Source organism: Chroicocephalus ridibundus, chromosome 12 (assembly GCF_963924245.1).
Source record: "Chroicocephalus ridibundus chromosome 12, bChrRid1.1, whole genome shotgun sequence".
Classification (NCBI taxonomy): Eukaryota; Metazoa; Chordata; class Aves; order Charadriiformes; family Laridae; genus Chroicocephalus; species Chroicocephalus ridibundus.
In genome coordinates this window covers 8,970,541-8,992,719 of record NC_086295.1, presented here as the reverse complement: position 1 = coordinate 8,992,719, position 22,179 = coordinate 8,970,541, and the positions used below count along the sequence as shown (strand labels likewise).

At 39.5% G+C, this 22,179-nt stretch overlaps 1 protein-coding gene across 1 annotated transcript; it reads left to right on the top strand.

Annotated features, from left to right (window-relative positions):
* The first annotated feature begins 2,548 nt into the window (after positions 1–2,548).
* PARD6B (par-6 family cell polarity regulator beta) lies at positions 2,549–21,442 on the top strand. Its single transcript, XM_063350226.1, has 3 exons — positions 2,549–2,848; positions 7,468–7,690; positions 16,699–21,442. The coding sequence occupies exons 1-3, from the start codon at positions 2,783–2,785 to the stop codon at positions 17,526–17,528; spliced, it is 1,119 nt and encodes a 372-aa protein (XP_063206296.1). The 5' UTR covers positions 2,549–2,782; the 3' UTR covers positions 17,529–21,442.
* The last annotated feature ends 737 nt before the right edge of the window (positions 21,443–22,179 follow it).

The following is a 22,179-nucleotide window of genomic DNA, read 5'->3' as shown; positions in this document are numbered from 1 at the left end:
ACTGAATTTAACACTCACTTCTCTGAGCTAGCACTGACAGTGTAAATAAATAATAGTTTATGTTAAATATAAAAAGAGCATAAGCCCTGAATTATACAATAAAAGTTTAGATGGGTCATCAATAACAGCCAACATACACTGGCAGACATTTTCTATGCTTTATTCTTGGAAGTGTTCTTCCAACTCCCAGGATGGCTGTATGGAATACCATTCCACTTAAAAAGTGGGAAGTCTCAAGATGGGAAAGAAGCAGTGAGGTAGAATCTCACTATACTCCATGATGGATTTAGTGATCGAATTTCTACACCAAAACAAACAAAGAAAAAAAAAAGGCCTCCCAAAAAACTTCCCCAACTGTCCAGAGATTAGGAAACCCAACCTATCTTTCAACTTCACAGAAGCTGAAACTGAACTGAGCGTGCCGTGAATAGTTTGATCAAGTCTGAATCACAGGTTTTACAGAACTTGTGACTAAAATAGCTCTATAAACTTGTGTTACAACTGCCACAAAAAGCCTGCCCCTCTCCCTACCTTTATCTGAAATCAAATTGTTTATCACATTCCTTCCTCATACATCATCTCCTTGTGATGAAAGCAAGGTGGTGATTAATACTTTTTATTAGGTTGGTTCCAGTGACTTGAAATGAATTTGCCCTGACTCCTTAAGCATGCTACCACACCCACTGCATGGCACTCCAACCATGCTAGGAATGCACAACAGAAAAAAAATTATCTTAGACGATACTTCATAAATCTACAGCAATAAAAGTAGCTGCACAATGGCTTCAAGCACAAATCACCTTCAAGAGGTTCCTCCTCCCTCTCTCCAAAAGAATAGAGGCAAACCAATAGCTTTAAAAACCTGGAGAAAGCACTGTTCTCTTATGTCACTTGCACTCTTTCTCTGTGCTTTCCTATAGCTCATTAAGCAAAGCATGTTGTAGAAGACAGAAATGGAAAGCAGTCCAAACTATTTTCAATTTTGTAATTACAAAGTGACAAAATAAGAGGTTTTATCCATGTCTTGCTCGCATAGTTGTAATCTATCTTCTTTTACACCAGGATCAGATTTTTATCTAAATTTACAGACGGAATTCTCTGTGTATCCTTTTGCAGTGTAAAACCAAAACACACTAGATAAAGGATGGGAAGACTTGAATTAGCCTAGACACTGTCTGACAGCAAACTACACTTAACAATTAACGATATCCTCTGTACTAATTACAACTTGTCTTGGCTTGTGTGATAGCTGCAATTTCTTTGCCTTTGGCATGACGGCAGCAAGATCAACTGCAGAAAAAACAGCACCAACTTAAAAGTGATTCAGCACCGGATGTTTTATTTTTAATTACTGATTACCAACTGAGACTTGAGAACTGACTAGACACTCATACCTTGCCTCAACTCCAAGGAGTTGTTTGAACTCCCTTCGCAGCCGTCTACACGTCTACACAGGACGCCTCACCCGAGTTCTCCTCTATCGGGTTTATAGATTAGGGAGAGACCTGTATTTCAAAGGTTTGTTGACATAACTAGATTAATCTACATGCTTTCTTCTCACCAATACATGTAAAATTATATATGTGGAAAGTTTTTTCTTCAGGAAGTTTTTCTTCAGGTGTTTATGGTCTCTCCAGTAAGGAGGTTTGTCAGTACCTCTCTCGGGGTAGCTAAGCAGACCTTTATATGAAAATAATTGATCGATCTCAGAATTAAACCAATAAACAAGGTTACCTAAGACAAGCCCTCTGATATGTTACCAGATCCTGCAGTATTATTCGTGGTTAAAATGAAAACAACCTCCATCAACACCTTTACACCCAGGATGGGTGCACAGATGCCTCCTGACAGTAAAAGTTCAAACTTTCAGCCCTATCTAGACTTATTTTAAGTAACCTGCCAATACATATTCTCACACCGGTGCACTTTTACTGCTAAACTCGCAGGATCACAAGATGTCTGAGGTGTCTTGATCACTCGCCTCCAGGGCGGCCTGTCCCTCAGGGCTCCTGGCCCCGGGGCTGCCGGCCCCGGCTGCCCCGCGCTGTGGGAGGCCGCGGAGAGCTGGCTGGTGGCGCCCGGTGGCGAGGGGCGCAGCCCGCGGCCGAGCCAGCCCCAGCGCAGAGCGTGGTACGCGCTGAGGCGCCTGAGGAGAAGGCGCAGAACCGCGCTTCCGCCCTGTGTGTGCACCAGACCCGGCCACTCCAGGGCAAAGGTTCCCGAGGCACATCCCACACCTGCTCCCTAGGAGAAAGGAGGGGATTAAAAAAAAAGACTTCCTTATCACACAACAGCCCCTCCTCCTCTCCCCTCCTCACCCGCGCCGGGCAACCGCCTCCATCTTGGAACCCCGCCGAGCCCCGCGCAGGTGCGCGCCGCCACCCGCCCGCCGCCGACTGCGCATGCTCGGCAGCGGCAGGTGCGCGGCCCCGCCCGCCGCCTGCCGCCCGGCCCCTCCCGGCGGCGCAGGCGCACTGGCAGCGGCGCGCGGCTGCCTCGCCCCCGCGGCTGTGGGCGCCGCTGGCTCGGCGGCGCGGCAGGTGCCAGGAGCCGCCGTGGCGCCGCCTCCTGTCCCCCCCCGCCTCCCCACCCCCGTCTGAGGGCGGAGGCGTCGCGGCGGCCGGAGCCGGCGGAGCGGCCGCGGTTGCCGGGGGCAGTTGGCTGCGGGCCGTGCCGGTCGCCGTCCCCTTCTGCCTCGCCTCCCCTTCCCGCAGCGCGCTCGGGGGCACCCGGCGGAGAGAGAGAGAGGAGGGAAGGCGAGACGCACCGACCCGGCGGCGGCATGAACCGGCCTCACCGCGGGGCTGCGGGCAGCCGGAGCCTGGGCACCATGGAGGTGAAGAGTAAGGTGGGTGCTGGCCGCCGCGCCTGAGGGCCGCGGGCGGCGGCGGGGAGCCGGGCCGGCCCTGTGGGGGTGTCTGGCAGTAGAGTCGGTGTGAGGGGCCTTGAGGGGAAGCGGGGGGGACGGACGGTGAGGGGACCGGGAGAGGTGCTGACTCACCTGCCGGGGGGGGCAACGGGGGCGAGGGACCGGTGTCCGCCGGTTCGCGGCCCTGGTGTGGCTTGAGACATGCAAGAGCCGCCGCCGTCGGGGCACCACCGCTGCCCGTCGGCCCGAGGGGCGCCTCCCTGCCCCAGCTGGCTGTCCCTGCCCCGGCCAGCCCCCGCTGGCCCGCTCGGGCTGCGGCAGTCGGGGTTAGGTGGTGGTGTCGCTGGCTGGGTTCGCTGTCTGCAGGGGAAGGGGGGCGGGGGGCAGTATTTTTGAAGTGTTTTACAAAAACAGGTTAGTGGAGAAACCCCTTAGTTTCTGCGTACATACACAGAAGTAGATGTTTGGGGAAAGTTTGGGATATCTAGGCCAAAAGACATCTCCTTGGAGATGATTCAAACTCGGAAACCTGTTCTTCGTCTGAATTAGAAAAAGAGTACATTAACTTAGTGACTGTTTCTGTACTTTTTTGGTGGAGTAGAGCATAACCTGCATTACTTGGTAGAGGTAAGCTAAGCCGTGGCTAGCTTACCTTAAAGTAGAGCTTGCCATCTTGTAGAGGCTATCTGAAGGTTTTACACTGGTTTTATGAGTGTATCTGTATGTCACGGTTTATACCGACAGTTTCATGTTGTCAAAGCTTTGCACAATTGTATAAATTCTCTCATAGGTGTATCTGCATCCGTTGTTCCTATTGTTAATTTTTCATGTGCTGGTTAGACAAAGTCTTGGTGACAAAACTTTGATGTTCTGAAAGAAATTAGATTTTTGTTCTGGTTAATACTTGAAATATTTTGTTGACATGGTATTCTGCAGTTAATTATTGTAAAAGCATTGGATGTGCAGTATTAATGCAACTTATTAGTTAAATAAATGTGAGTAACTTGAGTTAAAACCTCCTTTTAATTGTTTAGGGGAATTGCAAGCGCACCTACATGGGAATGTGTTTTCTTCCGTTGGTAGAAAAACGTGTCTCGTGGGCTTTTTTTTTAAACTGGTCTACAGTCTGTTGTTTACATTCTGTTCCTTCCTTTCCTGCTAAGCAATGTTAAAGCAGCAGTATAGGTGAAGCGGTCAGGACTTGTGTTGTGTGTTTTTTTTAAGGATAACGTAGTGGTGAAACTTCTAGAAAATGTATGGTTGGTCTCTATAGCTTGAATGACGGTCATTTCTTTAAAGTGGTAACTTTCATATGGACAAAACCAGAAAGTACGGGAATAGCTGGTAGCCGTGATTTCACATACTAGTTAAGCATAGCTGTTACTGTGGTTGGTGAAGTCTTTTTTTCATCTATGCTCTTGTAAGATTGAAAACAATCAGTATGATGTGTTTATAAATAAATACTTGTTGCCTCAGCCCAAAACTCTAGGCTTACTGTTCCCCCATTGTGTGTGTTCCTTGGTTTAAAATATATCTAGGGATCACCTGTTTGATGTGTTCTTTGGTGTTTGTACAGGGAAGTGTAGAAGTTCTAATAAATAGGGACTGTCTCTTAAGTGCATATTGTGAAGCAGGTTTCAAGGCATTCCTAGAACTACTTGTTGCTAATGCATTATTTAACAGCACCTTGTTTTAATATAGCATAGGAGTCATCTTCCTTTTATGAAAGCAATAAATTCTAAAGAGAAAGAAGAAAGGTTTGTGTGGGAGGTGGAGGGACCCATTAGCATGGAGTGGTCTAGGCTTTGAAGACTTATTAGCAATGTACAGCTCTTTATTTAGATACTCCAAATCAATAATTGTGCCCCAACTGACAAAGCTGTGCCAGCACAACCCAACTGTAGTTGCAATTATATAAGCAAAATCTTTGTTAGTCTAGTTTATTTGATTTGGGTAACTGGTCTGAACTTGCCCAGGGGAATCCCCATAGTATATTAATTCCAGTTATCCCTTTCTCTCGTCATAGAAAATCAAGTTTTATACCCCAAACTGGAGTGCCTGGTAATGGTATGAAAGCCCCAAAATGAACTTCTATTTCTCTAGATATAAAATTCATGTTTTCCCCCCTCTTTCTTATGACTTGGAATAATATTTTTTTTCTCTGAATGAAATCTAATATACTGATAAGGCAGATATTGTTACTGTAAGTGAGTCTGTGTCCTAGTGCACTGACATTGCTTGTACTGTGTTTTCCCAGATGAGTTACCAGTGTAACAGAATACATTTGGAAAGAGCTCAGGTGGCAAGAAGCCTTCTCTTCGTAAATTAGTCTCTTACAATCTTTCATCTCCTCTAACCTTCTTAGAAGTTGTAAGTGCAGCCTATTTAATTGAATGGAGTGCAATATTTGATATAAAACGAAAACATTTCAGGGGGTTAAAATAAACTATGAAATTGTATAGTTTTACTTTTGTCTTTATTTGCTTTATAATAGTATTGAACATATGGAAAACTCCATTAGGAAGTAATAATCAGATTATTAGTCTTTTGGTATTTGCACCAACTATTGTTGGTAACTTTTACTCCAAACTGAGATTGAGGTGGTTGGCTTTTTAAACTTTATTAGTGAATTATGTTTAAACTCTGGAGTCTTTCAAAGCCAAGCAGTTGAAATTGATGCAATGCATGGACAATTCCTGTGACATTCATGCTTCACATAGCTGAAGAAAGATTTGAGAGACAGGATAAAGTCTTTCACTGACGTCATGATTAAGCGTGCTGCTTCTGATGTAATGGGAGTTCCTCCTGCAGGCTTTTCTTTGCTTTGCTTGTGAGCAGGTATGAATCATCCCTTCTGTGTTATTGTTAGTTAATGTTACTGTAATTGGAGGATTTCTGGAAGAGGAATGTTCCCAGATAGTTCTTTTATTTGAAACTTCTAGAGGAAGGTGGGGGTGTTGGAAGATGTACCTTCTTTTGCTGGGCTGTGTTTGAGTTAGCATGGTGTTAACGTGCTAACAACGGGGTCCTTGTCTCCTTATTTTCATTCCTTTGTTTGTTTGTGAGAACTCTAAAGCTTTTATTCTTCAAAAGGTTGTAATCAAATGTGAGGTAAAGGTTGGTGTGGAGGCTTGGTAACGTGCACCTTCACACCTACTCAGTGCAACATATACTCAAGTATGTGATATTGAGGCTCAAACTTTCAGTCCGTGAATATTTTGTTCCACGTACCCTTCTGTTCTGCTTAAAACTAAACTTGCTAAAGAAATTACTTGAAGTCCACATGTTCACTGTAGGTCAGCTATAGAATTCACAAAAAAATGGCACCAACTGACTTTTTCATTTGTTTTCTATTTGTTAATGATTAGCTTATTACCCTTTAAATTCATATAGGAGCTAGTCTGCTTTTAGTAACCTGGCTGCTGCTATCTCTTAATTCCTTTTAGCATCTCTGGTATATTGTGTGTGCCCGATATGGAGGGTTTGGAGTAATTTTTATCCATTATTCTGTTTGCTTTGGGTCCTGCATGTGTTGGGTAGAACACTAATTTTACCGCTGTGCTTGCTAAAATTGCAATTTGTCTGGTCTATATCAAATGCTTACTTTTCTATTTGCACCCAGTTTAGTCTTATGCCTGCCACCACTGAATCATTGCTAGCATTGTTTTTTAATAAGTGTTTGTTATAGATGATTCAGGAGACTGAAACTTGGGTAGGCTAGGGAGCTGGGTTTTTTGTTGAATGATCATACTGACTAAAGGGAAATCCTACCCCTGAAAGTACAGTGCCAGTGATTAAATCGGTTTTGTATATCATCTGAGTCTTGACTGTTTTTATACACTGGATACAACCACATTTGAGTGTGGACCATGCAGGCAAATCTTCTGAATGCTCTTAAGGAGTAGTGGCTAGTTGCCTCCTTTACATTTCTCTTTAGGTAAGAGCAGAATTGATGTGAGATCAGCTCACTAAAGCTTTACTGCACATCGTTTGTACTGAAAAGCAGCAGCCATCCTTTTTAGGCTTCAGGTGGCTTTTTTCATTTCTTCTTTGAACAACTGGGAATCTGAGAACTACTCAGTCTTGCATAGGTTAACCATGGCTGTATAACAATCTATGCATACCATTCTAAAGTGCACTGAAATTTCTTTGAAAAAGTTCCAGGTAGTCACATACCATAGGAGGTTAATCATAATCTTGTTTTTGAGCCACCAACATCAGTGCTGGGTATGAATGCCGTCCCTTACCAAGAGCATGGTTGTTTCGTGAGTGTGTAAGAATCTGCAATTATTCTTGCCACTAGTTTGTCACCTTAATGCTAAGCTGCCGTATTAGTGAATGCTTTGACCTAAATGGAACAATGAAAACAATTTTTGCATATTCAAAAGTACATGTTTTATCAAGAACCAAAAATAGTTATAACTTTGGAGGGGGGGGAACCAACAACCCCAGTTTAAAGTGACCTTTTTATGCCACTTCAATATTATTGGTTGTAGTTTTTAGTGCACTTTTAATTCCATGATTTAACATTAAAATCATTCTATTGCTTGAGAATGTTAGATTTCCATATTAATGATGTAAGATATATTTTGTTGTAGTTCGGAGCAGAATTTCGACGGTTTTCTCTGGAGAGGTCCAAACCTGGAAAGTTTGAGGAGTTCTATGGATTACTGCAGCATGTGCACAAGATACCAAATGTTGATGTGCTAGTGGGATATACGGACATTCATGGAGACCTGCTGCCCATCAATAATGATGACAATTATCATAAAGCAGTTTCCACAGCCAATCCTCTACTCAGGATTTTCATTCAGAGAAAAGGTAAGTGCGCTTAAAGTCTGTGAATCATCTGTTTATCCAGTTATACTGTGCTGCAGTAAACAGTGTGACGTATGGAGGAAAAAACCCTTCAGTCCTATTTCATCATGTTGGATTCCGTAATAATTATGGATCATGAAAGGTATTCACAACTCACCTCTCGTGCAAGAGCTTCCTCAGGCAACCTATTTATGCTTCGTTCTTTTTTTGCTTGTATTTAGTTCAGTTAGATAAAGTCAAGTTAAATCTCATAACAAATGCTTCTTTCTGGTTTTATGTAAGCAAATGAAAATAAGCTTTAAACCTCTAGGGTTTTGTGCTCTGTATGTTGGTTGCCTTTCACTTAAAATTCTGATCTTGATCAGACAAGAAGAGAGGCCATTACAGGATGGAATCTTGAAAGTCTTATTACATGAAGCATTAAATGTCAGTATAAATTAAAGACTAACCTTGTAATATGCTACTCTTATCACACTTTCCTAATAAAATGTTCTGAAGCTTTCAAAATGACAAGCTTATTTCAGCTAGCAAACCTCAAATGTGAGCACTGCTGAGTTTGTTGGTTTGCCTTTAAAAGTGGCATGTCTTCTAGGCTCAAAGTTCTGTTGTCTTTTTCTGTTACCTGCTTTTGTTCATGAAGGGGGGGGGGAAAAAATCAAATTTGAAGTTGTATTTGTTCTTGTCCAGGAGAACATATTCAGTATATGGAACTAAAGTGGAGGGGAGAAATCTAGTGATGGGATTTGAAATTGTTTTAATCCAGAGAAGTCAGGAAAACCTGATTTCTGCACTTGTTGGTTTTCTGCTTATGTGCATACAGGTGTGAGTGTGCATGCATCATGTGTATTTATATATATATGAACACATGCACGTGCAATTCCTATCCTAATAAGGCAGTCAATTGATCTTTGAATAGCAGACAGCTTCTTGCTTAGCTATTTTATAGAGATGTGCACTGTTTCTGGTTGTTGCTAAGACGGGATTATTTTCCTTAGAAAGTACTTGGGCATCGGAAGCTTTTATCAACTTTCCCACTCCAAAAAATGAATAAGTTCCACAACAGCCTGACACAAAAACGATATTCAAAAACAGTGTGGCTGCCTGCCAGCTGCTGTGTTGCTGGCAAAATGTGTTTATTTTGTTTGTATTGAGGATAGTACAGTCTAGTAAAGCCTGTGTTTTCAGTCCTGAACTGCCAAAGGAATGAGCTACTTGCTTTAATAGAACCTAGAGGTAGAAAAGGACTATGATTCCGTTTAATCTCCTACAGTAGCCATATGACGAGAACAGATAAACCACTTTGTCAGACTGGGATTATTGAGTTTATATTTTAACACCATATGTTTTTAGATTGTTACTAGTGTTACATGTTTAATGCTGTTACTAGTGTTACATTTGTAACACTTTATACCTTCATTGTACCTTTAAAGCATGATGGATTATTTCTTAGTACTCTGGTGTGAGAACTGATAATAGAATTGATATAATGTACAGAACTAGAAACAAGATTAACCCACTTAAGTTTATCATGCCAGGAATTGATTAGCAGGAAAAGTTATGCAGAAAGTATCAGTTGTCATCACCTTCCCTTTGAGACTACAGTCTTCTGGCTATGGAGTTTTAGGGAATAAAGAAGCCAGACTGGCATCCGAGTCCAGCACTTCCAGCACTGTACTTTGTTCAGTATTAGTTATGACCATTTTGATCACTTCTGTTGATTAAACTGGGGCTTTGATTCCATTAGTATCCTTGACATATAGAACAGAGGTTTGTTTGATGGAAAATGAGGAAATAAATTGATTCTGTATTTTGTCATAATTTGCCTGTAACTAAAGCTGAATTGCAGGAGTTAGAGATGTGTCATAATTTGTGCAGCATAATTTGTTTAGGTGTGATTAATTGATCTAATTGCACATATCTTTATTGGCTGTACTCTGCAATTGACAATCAAAAGTCTGAACGAAAACCTGCTATTGATGGGACAGCTTTGGTTGTGCTGTTTTGGAACTATAACAAGTTACGCAAGGTATTTTTCTGCCTGCAAGACTTATTGTGGCTTTCATACGTTCTCTTAAGTAATCTGAAAAATTTCTGTGGATTTTCTAGCGGAACTTTACCTTTTTTTGTGTTACCAGCAGTAAGTAATAGTTGGGAATTTAAGATCTTTGGCAAAAAGCCACTGTGGGGAAGAGAAAAACTTTCTGCTGTCTTAAAAGACAAGAAATTTTATTGTACTGTCTTACGTATTGAGAAGCTCCATGCAATCTGTGGAAGGCTAACATAAGGTATGAGCAGGCTACAATAAAATCTAGGGTAAATAGTATTAACTTCTTAGTATATTGCACCCAAGGAACACCTTAAGGGGTTGAAATGGGACCAACAGGGTGCTTTTGCAGTGTTATTAATAAGTGACAATGAGACTCTGAAACTTCAGAAATTTTGTTATGCCAGAGTAAGCACTCTTTTTCTCTTTGATTTTGACTCCTAATTTATGAAAGCTAGAAAGTTGTCTGTCCTAGGCATTTATTATGTGTTTTGGTTAATGTGAGCTGTAATGAGAGATCCTGTAATGAAATGAAATCCGATCACATTATTCCCCTTAGACTCTTCTAATTGTATTTATCTAAATTACTCTCAAAAATATTTTAAACTGCTCCAGTGATAAATCTAAACTGTGGCTTGATATTGCACAAGTCAAGAATGGCCGTCAGTTTGCGGAAAACAGTTGCTTATTGGAATTTCATTCTGCAGTTTAACAGATTAACAGGTACTGTTGACATCTGGAATTTAAAGGTTAAACTGATGTATCATGATTAAATCCAGATGTATGGGAGTCACTCTGTCTGTGAGAAAAATCTTACTGAAGATAAAATGGGGGGGGGGGCAACGGACATAGTCTGCACAGGCCCTGAAGGGCAGTTCGATGTGGGGGACTTTGCATTGTAAATACAAGAATAATAGAGATGATGGCTTAATAAAAGATATATTTAATTCTGATGTCCTTAAAACTCACTTGCAGGGTATTAAATTACAATATACAGCTCATGCAAGTTCTGCATGTACATGGCTGTACATAATAAAAGTGAATTCTTTGGTTAATGTATTTGTACCTCTTGAAGTAGATCTTTTCACTGAAGTTTTATTTTAGTGAAAAATAAGAAGAATTGTCTTTTTAAACAGCTCTCTCTGGAATGTCCTAGCTATTCTGAGTCCTCTTCCTAAAAGCATAGGTTAGTTTCCTAAAACCATGTTTTGTTACAACTTGTGACTAAATAAGAGACAAGATTTGTTGGGGCTTATTTAAAAAATACTAAATTTCACCTGTATTCAAATGCACTAATGATTTTGGGGTTTTGAAAATTGAATTTTTGAGGGGTAACTCTACATTACTTTGCAAATAGATCAGGAAAACATTTAAAATATCTGTATTGAACAATGTTAAATTGAAAACAGATTTGGCATTTATGGGCTTTCATTTTAAATTTCATGTAATAAGTATATACAAATTGGTGCCACCTTGAGCTTGAAATCATTCTTGCACTATGTGGACATTCTCCTCAACGCTATCTGTAGTTAACGCCTTGTCCTTTGGCTCTATGCCAAAATATTTTCCGCTGCAGCTTTAAACTGATTAGCAAGGTGCCAGAACAAAGATGCTTTTGTACTCGAGAATATTGCTTTAGAAAATTTGTTTAGCAGTGCAAGAGAGGTTAAACAGAGTCATGCTGCTTGGCTGAGGTTTGGAGAGATGAGTTTTCATCAACTCTGCATTATTTCTTTTTCCCACAAATTATGTAACGTGAACTGTATATCTTAAGGCTTGTGCTAATTTTTAATTTTTAGACTACTAAGACTAGTTATAATGCAAAACAACTACCCTGTGGTGCTTTATAGTTTCTTAAATGTTTTGACATGTGGCTTGCGATGTTGTGATGCTTTTACTTCAACAATGTGTCATGTAACTTAAGAAGTTAGTTTCTAAAAGCAAAAGCACCAGCTCAGTGTTAAGATTTCAGATTGTTTATTTGTCTTCTGAAAGAGACTTTTGAAGTTCATGTCTCTTCCAATACGTGTTTTTCTGATCTTAGTTTTTGTTTTAAAAGCACTTTTGAATCTGTTAGTTCACATACAGATATACTTGCATGATAATTCTTTCAAAGCCAGTCTATTTGCAACTGATCTTCATGTTTTCCCAATGACCGTAAAAAATTTGATTTGGACAAAAGTTTTAGGCCTTATTAGCTCGTAGTTGTGGGAAGGCAGGTTGGGTGGTGATTTTTGTGGACTCAGTTCTTGTTGGAAGGGAAGTTGTGAAAAGCCACGTGAGTAGTTCTAGATCTAACTGTTGGGTAAAGAGTACAAACTTACTGTGGTCGTTTGCATGAGACAGTAACTCTACTTCTTGGATGTAATAAATGTGTATATGTTTGTATATCTAATATATGCCAAACTTACTGTGTAGGCACAGAAGGCCTGAGTGTCAGGAGAGGGATCCTGGTATGTGGCCTGCTGTGAAGGTGAAGAAGCTTTACAGCCCACTGTGGCAAGCTGGGAATGTCAAATATGATACACATTTGATATGACTGAATGTGCAAAATACCAGATACTCTGTCTGGTTCTTTGACAAGAATCTGAATGTCTGCATGTTGAATTTAAGGAGAAAAACCCCCAAGCTGAATATACCCTTAAGTGTTGCAATGCATGTGTAAGAGCGCTTGTACGAAAATCAATACTGATAATGTTTTGGTATGCTACTGTTTCTAAGCCAACTCTTGTAGTAAAAGCAGTAGAAACCCAGGGCTTCACTGGTACCAATGTGTTGGTACCTATATCCTAGGTAACTAGTGCAACTTGCACTCTAGCACAAACAAATTGTGCATATTTAATTTTTGTTATTGTCTTTAGATGAGTTTACTCCAAAGGGGAAAAAACCCCAAACATAATGTGTCTTAAAGTCTGAACTATATGCAACTAATAGTCAAAATGCTTCTTTCTGACTTGCTCGCTGCCTTTCTGGAGAACTTGCCAAAGAATAGAGCTCTTCTGGAGCAATGTGGTGGTAAATGCCTAGAAACATGTTACTACTACAAACATAAAAGAAGTGAAGCTTTTGAAATGAGGCAAAGTGACGTGTCTCGCCTGTGCAATGTCTTTCTGGTGCTTGGAATATTTTTTTCTCTGTTCTTGTGGAATTTAACGTTGATTGTGCAGTTTTGAAACCAGAGTTGTAAAGTATCAGAGATCTACACTAAGTAGACTTGCACTGTACAAAAAAAGTTGTTACATAGTTTTTGAGATCACTAAGATGCATACCGGCTGCTGGGGGGCGAGGAGGAAATCCATGGTTTAAAAAATAAACTTTGCACTGACTAACACTTTTAATTCTAATATTAAATTCACCATTGTCTATTGTTTGTCTAAAATCTTCACCTGTACTATCACTTTCTTGCTGTTGTTGTGTTACTTTGTATTTAGCAGTAAAAGATATTTAAAGCAAATCTAGTATCTTATTTCACAATTGCCCTTTCTGAGTTGTTTTGTAAGCAATTGTAGTTCCAAATAAAAAAGAGAAGCTGTTGCAACTCATTGAATTGCAAAAATCCTCACAATTTAACAACCAGACGTCTAACTCAGAACTGGTTGGATGGGTTGTCAGTAGAGATAAGGGCAAAACTTCTCACGGTTTTTTCTTTGATCATAAATTTTTAACAAACTTTAAAAGAATTGCTCCATGTTGTCTGAAAAATCAGCGTGTTAGTTTTCAGCAGTGAAGTACAGGATTTTTAAGGGCTGATCTTTAGTCCGTTAGATATCTCAAAATCCATTTTACAGAGAAGATGGTAAGTTTGCATTTTTGGAGGTGTTTTACAGTTCAGATGTAGTCCACCTGTTATGCTTTGGTTTGGGAGGTTGGATTGTTTTTTAATCAACCCACTCTTCAACACAACTGACTTAACAGCCTAGAATCTGTTCTTCAGATGCCTAAGAGTGTTTCTAAAGCTGCCTTCTTTGATGTTGAGATCTAATGTTATTTTAATTTAACCTTAAATTAACCTTAAATTTTTTTCTCCTTAACCTCTTTTGTTGAAGAACAATAGTAATTCTGTGCTTTTCAGAGAGAACCTTTCAGGCTCCCAAATAAACTAAAAATTATTTCCTGAATTTACTATCATCTGATTTAATGTTCTCAAGCATAGCTAGTGTAGATTCTTCTGTTTGCTTCTACCTTCCTACTCTTCCTTGTACAATTTTTAGAATTGTAGAACAGCACAGGTTGGAAGGGGCCTTGAAAGATCATCTGTCCCAATCTTTGATGGGAAAGGGAGCCTAGATGAGATTATCTAGCATACTGTCTGATTGCATTTTGAAAACATCCAGTGACGGGACCCCACTGAGTCCCTGCAGAGGTTGTTCTAGTGATTGATTGTTCTCACTGGGGCGGTGGGGAAAGACTTCTATTGAGAGGAAACCTCTCCCAGTGCAACTTGTACCCGTTGCCCAGTCTTCTCCATGTGTCTACATCCCCTTGGTGGCCACCTCTAAGTACTGAAATACTGTGGTGACGTTACCCCCGAGCCTTTACTTCTCCAGAGAAAAGCGTCCTGAGCCTTTCCTCATAGGGCAGGTTCTCCAGCACTTTGATCATCTTTGTGGCTTTCCTTTGGATCCTCTCCAGTCTGTCTTCATCTTTCTTGAATTGTGAGGTCCAGAACTGGACACAGTGCACCAGGTGTAGCCCAACAAGTGCAGAGTAGTGGGTTGATCACGTCTTTATCTCTGCTAGTAATGCCCCTGCAGATGCAGCCCGAGGATCCAGCCTGCCACTGCTGCAACAGCACGCCGCTGAATCCTGTTCAGCTTGTCCACCCCGGGTCCCTTTCAGCAGGCTGTTCCCCAGCCACACACATCCCAGCCCGTACTGGGCTCTTCGGTTGTCTCATCCCAGGTGCAAGGACTTTGCACTTGGCTTTGTTAAACTTCAGACTGTTCTTCCTGGCCCAGTCCTAGATTTAGCTTCATTTTTACCTGATGATCCTAAGGAGGCAGGGAACCAGATTTTGCAGAGGCTGTCTCAGTGGGTGAAGTGGGAGAGAGAAGTCCCTAGGGTGCTGTCAGTAGGCACCTTCTCACATGAAGTGAGAGCACTGTGGGGTGTCTGTGCTAAAGTAACACATGTGGAACAATTTGTGTCAGTGTTGCCTTTGTTTATTCGGTAACTCTTGCAGAAACACCAGTCTGGGTAGAAAGGTGGCCAAATCTGAGAAACAGAAGAAGTAAAAATTAACGATGCAAGATGGATATAATATTCTAGAGAGGCATTAATGTCTTCCTGAAGTAACTGAGATTGCCACAAAAGCGCCTGGCCATGTAGACTTAGCTGTCTTCAGAAATAATTCCTGCTTGTGTCAAATTGTTGAACAGGTTTATCTGTAAAGTTTAATACAAAGATGTTCTGTCTTTAGCAAACAGTTTTGCCAGCCTTAATGTCTGATTATTTTTTTAAACAAAAAAAAATAATTAAGAAATGTAAACAAGGCCATCATCAGGACACATTTTTCAACCCATGTTGATGAACTATTTTGTTACTATTGTGTATGCACAAGGTATGAGTTCAATAAATCTCTTTGGGATTTTGATGGGCTAATTTAAATTTGTTTCTTTTCCTGTTGTCCCTTATCTTTTAGAATACGAATTCCAAGGCTGCCTTAATAGACCAATCATTCTTAAAAACCTTTTCTTGTTTTCAGCAGCCCTAATGTCTGGGGAAGGGAAGGGGTTAGTATTACATGTTAGAATAGTGGTAGGCTATTGCTTCAGAACTACTTTCTGTGTTCTATTTTGCTTAAATCGTCTGAAGAGTCCGGATATAACTGGTACATGTCTGTATATCTTCATCTTAGCCTGGAAAAAAAAAAATCTTCTGACTTACCAACTCTCACTGTGTCCTTTTTTCATCAGCAATTGACAACTCTCCTGAAATTTCACACTAGGGTAGCATTTCCACAGTTATTTCAATTCACTGATTAAAATGTATAGCAATTCTTTTACTTTCTTGGCTGTACCAATGGCATCTTAATGTGATAATACAAAGAAATCCCAACTTCTCTGAGCCCCAGGGTTAGTGCAGACTAGTTCTGCTTGATTGCTTTTATCTACTGCAGAAGAAAACATTGCAAAAATAGAAGTGTAAATCTAAGGAAACTTGAATCTGAATATGTTTTGGTTTGTTGATTTTTGAAGAGTTATAGCATATTAAAAAGAAAAATGGAAGCTTCCTTTTGTGAATAGGCATTTCAGGCATCAGAATTGCTTCTGCAGAACATATTTTCTTTTCCATTAGAAGTATTTGTATGACTTAAAATTCTAAGCCATTTGCATACTTCTGTATCAAATTGTGGCAATTACAGCATTGCTTGTATCAAACAGTTTAGCTTAAAGTATTTGTGTGCAAGATCTCTTTGTTTCTGTTCCACAGCCATTTTACCTACATTGCATGGGGGCAGGGAAGAGAGTACAGAATGGAATAAGCTTTCTGGAGTTTGAATCCAGGTCACTTGGCGAGCTTCCAGGAACTAGGCAATAATAGGCACACTGGCTGCTTTCCCTTTTTCATTCTTTCTTTTCCAATGATCTGAAACCTGAGGAGAGAAAACTAACTAGTGGAATTACTCTGAATAAAATTAAAATGTTTCTAGGAATGTACTCACTGTTTCCATTCTAACCTTTCTCTCAAGCAGCTAGAGTATAGTTCTTTGTATCTCTACTGCTGCTAACTTGCTTTAATTTTTGTGTGTACTGTCTTTCCTTTGGTAGTAGGAGACCAAAAGTATTACAAACTTTGAAACTCATAATGTTAAAGCTCTTGTTTCATGTGTAGAAAGAAATGTTTCTGCTATAGCAAGCCAGAAACCTTCTAGCTGAGATGTTTCATTCTGCTAACCTAAAACACAATAGCAATGTGATATGGACCACATAAAGTGATCTAATTATCAATGTGCTATGTCTTACAGAAGATGCAGACTACAGTGCCTTTGGTACGGATACTATGACAAGGAAGAAAAATGTCTTATCAAATGTGTTACGTCCGGATAATCACAAGAAGAAGCCACACATTGTCATTAGCATGCCACAAGACTTCAGACCAGTGTCTTCTATTATAGATGTTGATATTCTTCCAGAAACCCATCGTAGAGTACGCCTTTACAAATATGGAACTGACAAACCCCTTGGATTCTATATACGAGATGGCTCTAGCGTCAGAGTAACACCACATGGATTAGAGAAAGTTCCAGGGATTTTCATATCTAGGCTTGTTCCTGGAGGCCTGGCTCAAAGCACTGGCTTACTGGCTGTCAATGATGAAGTACTGGAGGTGAATGGAATAGAGGTTTCAGGAAAAAGCCTTGATCAGGTTACAGACATGATGATTGCGAACAGCCGTAACCTGATCATTACGGTAAGACCAGCAAACCAGAGAAATAATGTTGTGAGGAACAGTCGGACTTCTGGCAGCTCTGGTCAGTCTACTGAATCTAGCCTTCCAAGTAGCACGCCAAATATTTTAGCGAATTTCTTGCAAGGAGAAGAGGAGAGCGATGAAGAGGACATTATTATTGAAGACAGTGGTGAGCCACAGCAGATTCCAAAAGCTGCACCTACCAGTGAAAGCCTTGAGTCCTTGACACAAATTGAACTCCTTCATGAGTCAACGCAAAATGGATTCCTTCCTTCCAGTGAGATGAACTTGAATCATTCAGCAGGCAGCGTGAGCATGGAATATGAAGTACAAGATCCAGATCATAAGTCATTAGAAGAAGATGGAACTATAATAACGCTATGAAATTACATTGTGTATTTTGTATTAAGTAAGGATGCCATACGTGTTTTAATTTGGCTTAATGTGTAATACATATTATACCTCTCCATCTACCGAGCACTGCAGTTAGATTAAAAGGAGGGAAAAAAGTAAATACAAGAAGTTCAAAATTATGTAAGTTGACTAACTTCAGTTAATTCTGCACTTCAATGTAAATACTTCACAAAGATGGAAGATAGTTGATAAATGACTGAAACTGGATGAAGAAAATGTAAACTGAAAATGAAGGATAGCTAAGAGATGGCTGTGAGATTTTTTTAATGGTACTTTATAATTATTTTTTTTAATGCAGAATACTACTGGTTCTATAGAAGTAAACTTCCATTATCGTGTGAGGTTGACTATCTAATGTACTGTGGTTTCATGTTCATCTCAAGTGCTGCTCATGTGCGATGGAGCTGCTTTAGCCACTTCATTCCTGTTCTGGACTGCTGTTTAGCCGGTAGAGCGTTTGTGTGGCTCTGTATGAGGAAACTGAAAAATAAGCAGAGGTTGGGTGGGAAGGGATGTTCTTGGTTGGTCTAGTTGAGCAACAGGGATGTATGATAGTGGTCAGCAACTGGACAACAGTCAGGATTTGAAGGTGGGGCCTTCTGAAGTTGACTGTTCCTTTGTAAGTGAATGTGCAACCACAGGCTCATTAGTCATGCACCTTTACTGTTTGTAATGGCCAGGCAAGCTTACTTTTAATGACTATGATTTTGAAATTCAAATGTGAAAGTCTTAACACTTATGTATTGAAGGCCTGTTCTCATTTTTAGTTTGCAGTGTTTAAGGATATCATTTGATTTAGTTGCTAATCCCAGTAAATTTCAAAGAAATCAAATGTAAAAATGCTACAGAAACAACATAACAATCTGTGTTAAAATTGCAGTCCTAGTAGAAGCTGTAAAGATTTTTACTAGGAAAGGTTTGTTGTAGTGGGTCTGAATTATGTAAAAAGTGATGTTCTTCAAACCTAAGCAAGTTAGAACACCTTAAATTAAATCCCTGGGTTAAAAAAAAAAAAGGTTTAAATCAGAATGAGGCTATGATAGAACTTGCTTGAGCCATGTGATATTAAATTATTCATTATAATGAACTAAACTGTAAATTATGATCTTTCTGTGTACCACTGACTGGGTGTTTTGAATATTACAAAGTTGCTATATGTAAAACAAAATACTGATGACAAGTCCTGATACTGCAAGTGCATAAGTATGCCTGTAATCAGCTGCAAACTTACTAGGAGAATTGCAGGGAGAGGCTTCTGGCTTTTTCTTTCCCCTTCCCGGTATCTCTTGCATTACCCCTCTGTTCCTCAGTTCCCAGTCTGACCCTTCTCTGGAAACGTAAGCTGTGGCAGGAGAATGAGATGGGGACTAATAGCACTGGGGAGAAGGTGGATGGAGCTTCTCACCGGGGACCCAGCAGTCTCTGCCAATCTCTAAGAAAGAAATGGGATGCTCCCAGTTCTGTACTGTGGTACTGTGCTGATCAGAGCCAGTAGTCTACGTTCTTGGAAGCATGTTCTGTCCTGTGGGGGGATATGATGAATGGGAAAGGAGACTAGCCTCTTTCTTTTCCCTCAGTCTGTCTTGCGGCAACATCTACCTCTGGTAACTTTACTAATGAGACTAACTGTATGTTTAATGTTAAGGCATCTGTAAAAGTCTTTATAGGATATCAGAGGCTAAAACTGTATTTGTTTAATATTTTTGTAATAACGTAAACAAAATTGCTTCAGAAATTACTGCTTTTTAATTTTACTAAATGCAAAAATTAAATTAATCTCATGAGCATAAAATTTATGAGCATGTGCTCTTATGAGCATATTATCTTAATTCATATCTCATGAGCATTAAATTCATATCTCGAGCCTTCAGTACCATTGGAGTTCAAGTCTCGTGGATGTCAAGAAAGGCTGTATTCATGCCCTTTTTGACTTACGGAGAGTTGGCATAACAGACAATGGCACTTTGCAAATACAGGTTAGAGTTCTGCTTTGTTTTTATTTATGGTTTCTTCAGTATGCATGTGGAGAGGCCCTGGAATCTTTTTCTGATGTGAGCAAGAATTTTGAAGTGTTTTACTGATTTTGCTAATGATTATTAAAAATTAAGTAACTACATCCACTTAATATGAAATGAGGAAAAGAAACGTTCATTCTGCAACATGTAGATTTTAAATAGACATGTTTTCTATCAGTGCTGCTCTACGCTTCCTTTATTTAAGGAAGATTGTTTACTTTAAAATGTCTTTTTTTCCTTTATCAAAAGACTTTCCTTCCTGTATGAAATCATCAGTGGAGGGCGACTTTCATTTATTATGCTAGTTTGCACTTCTGTGCCTTTTATTTACTTGAATGTATTGTGAATAATCAAAGGAATAAAGGCACTTGGATGAGAAGAGAAATGAGGTCCACAGATACAGAAGATGAACTGGTAGTGCGCTTAATACAGGTGTAAAGTTTCATTCAGTGGAAATACATTATGGGTCTAATGTGGTACATTAGTATTTTGCAGCTTGGATGATAGCTTTGAGCTATTAACTTACACAGGAGGGTTGAGTCTGAGAGTGTTAGTGTTGCAAGGTAACTTATTGCTTAGGTACAAACACCCAAGGTTAGTGTGCTGCCAAACTGTGTTACCTAATCTGTACTTAGAACAGATGCATGAATAGTTTGAATATAAATGCCAGTATTAAGGACTTGTAGAAATTTAACTAGGGTCCTACTCTAAATTGCATGAGAATATATCTCTTAGGACCTTTCCTGCAAAGCGATTAAATGTGAGACAACGTTCTTTTTGACACATCATGTTTTGTTTTACAGAAATGTGGTTACATGTAGCAAAACCGAGCATTTGGGACTTCATAAAAACATTAAAGAATAAACCTAAAAATGGGTTTTTAGAAGTATGTATTTACAGTTACAATGACAGACTGCACAGCATGTAATTGCTTAATGCTGCAGTTACCATAAAGTTTCTAAAGTTCTTCCATATCTTACTAATGCATACACTGTTAATTATGAAATATTTTTAAATTGTTACTTCACGATGATCAACGGTTGATTATGAGTGGCTAAACTTAATTTTATAGTTAAATGGTACTGGGGTTCAGTATAAGGGTTTTTAAAATATGCTGATATTGTTAGCCTTTCATTCACTACCTCCTAAATTTTTAACATCTTTGCAGTTTTCTCCTTGGAAGAAAATACTTAAAGGCTTGACTGTTTTATATAGATTTTATCTTTAGCTAAAAAAAACCCAGAAAAATCCAAAAGTGATAGTGAGGATGCTACGCATGATTGACAATATTACGCTGCTATTAATGTAATCTTTGTGTATTAAGTATCCTGTATATGTAAATTGTATTTTCAATCCAGATTTTATAAATTAATTTATAAATATCCAAATTATTTCAAAATGGAATGGAAAACTAAAATTCCTTTGACTAGTGTTAACTGTTGTGACCATGCACAGTGGGGGGACAAGTCATTCCTTACTTGTGACTGGGAGACTTAAGTGCACCTTAATAGGAAAAAAAGAACAAATTCTTAATAGAATTAAGATGCATTTATTTTGAAGTTCTGCTATGGTACTGGATAAGTCAAGCCTAACTGTGAATCATATGTTTTTTCCACAACTGAATTAAATTTAGGACAATGTTCTCACAAGCTGTCTTTAACATACGTGTATTTTTGTGAATATTATGTATTTTCTAATTAAATTTTACTTGCAATGTGATTTTTACATGAATGAACTTGTTTAAAATGTCAAATATCAGTATTTTTCTTACAACTTTAATGTATAATGTACATTGATATCTCACTGAATGAAGATTGATTTTACAAAATCAAGCTAGCTGTAGTTGTATATTAGTCTTATATTTTTACAGACTGGAATAATAAATGGATATAGAAATAAAATGGTTTTTTCTCAATTACTTTGTCAGATACGTAAAAATGAGGAAGAATGTATCCTCTTATTCTCAAGTGTGAAAGTAGGTGGGCTTCATTCTTTTTTTTTCCTCTTGGGCAGCAAGTGGGCTGTGTTTTCATAGCTGTCTTAAATGTTTGCTTCCTCTGCTCCCTTCTCTGGAGCAGATCTCCGTGCATGGGAAGTATGGAAGCGTTCAAAACATTTGTCCTTCAGCGCTGTCGAATAACCTGTGCTGTGCTTATTCCTACAGTAGCTGCAAATAATGAATCTTGCTTTGTATCACTTGCCAGAGGACCGCTCACAGTACAGTTCAGGTCGTGAGGCCGGGGAGATGGTCCCTCATCCTCCGTCACCTTTGTCACGTGCTACTGGTGATGTGGAAGTTTTCACTGTTACTGTAAGTATTTGGTATAACTGTCTGCATTAAAGTTTTAACTTGCACCCGTTCCACTGGCAAATGTTTTCTCCCATATCAAATGCCTTGGCAGCCCTTGTAAACATTTACCTAGTGACAAAAGACTTAGGGGTTTTTTGCCCTTTTGTGTAGGGCTTTTGTGACTGCTGGTCTCGGAGCCAATCTTATGACTTCTCTTCTGTACCTTCCTTCATATATGCATGACTAGTTTCATTTGTATGGTTCAGTGCTTTTCATACTTGCCTATGTAGCTATGGGAAGGTGACAAAAAGACTGA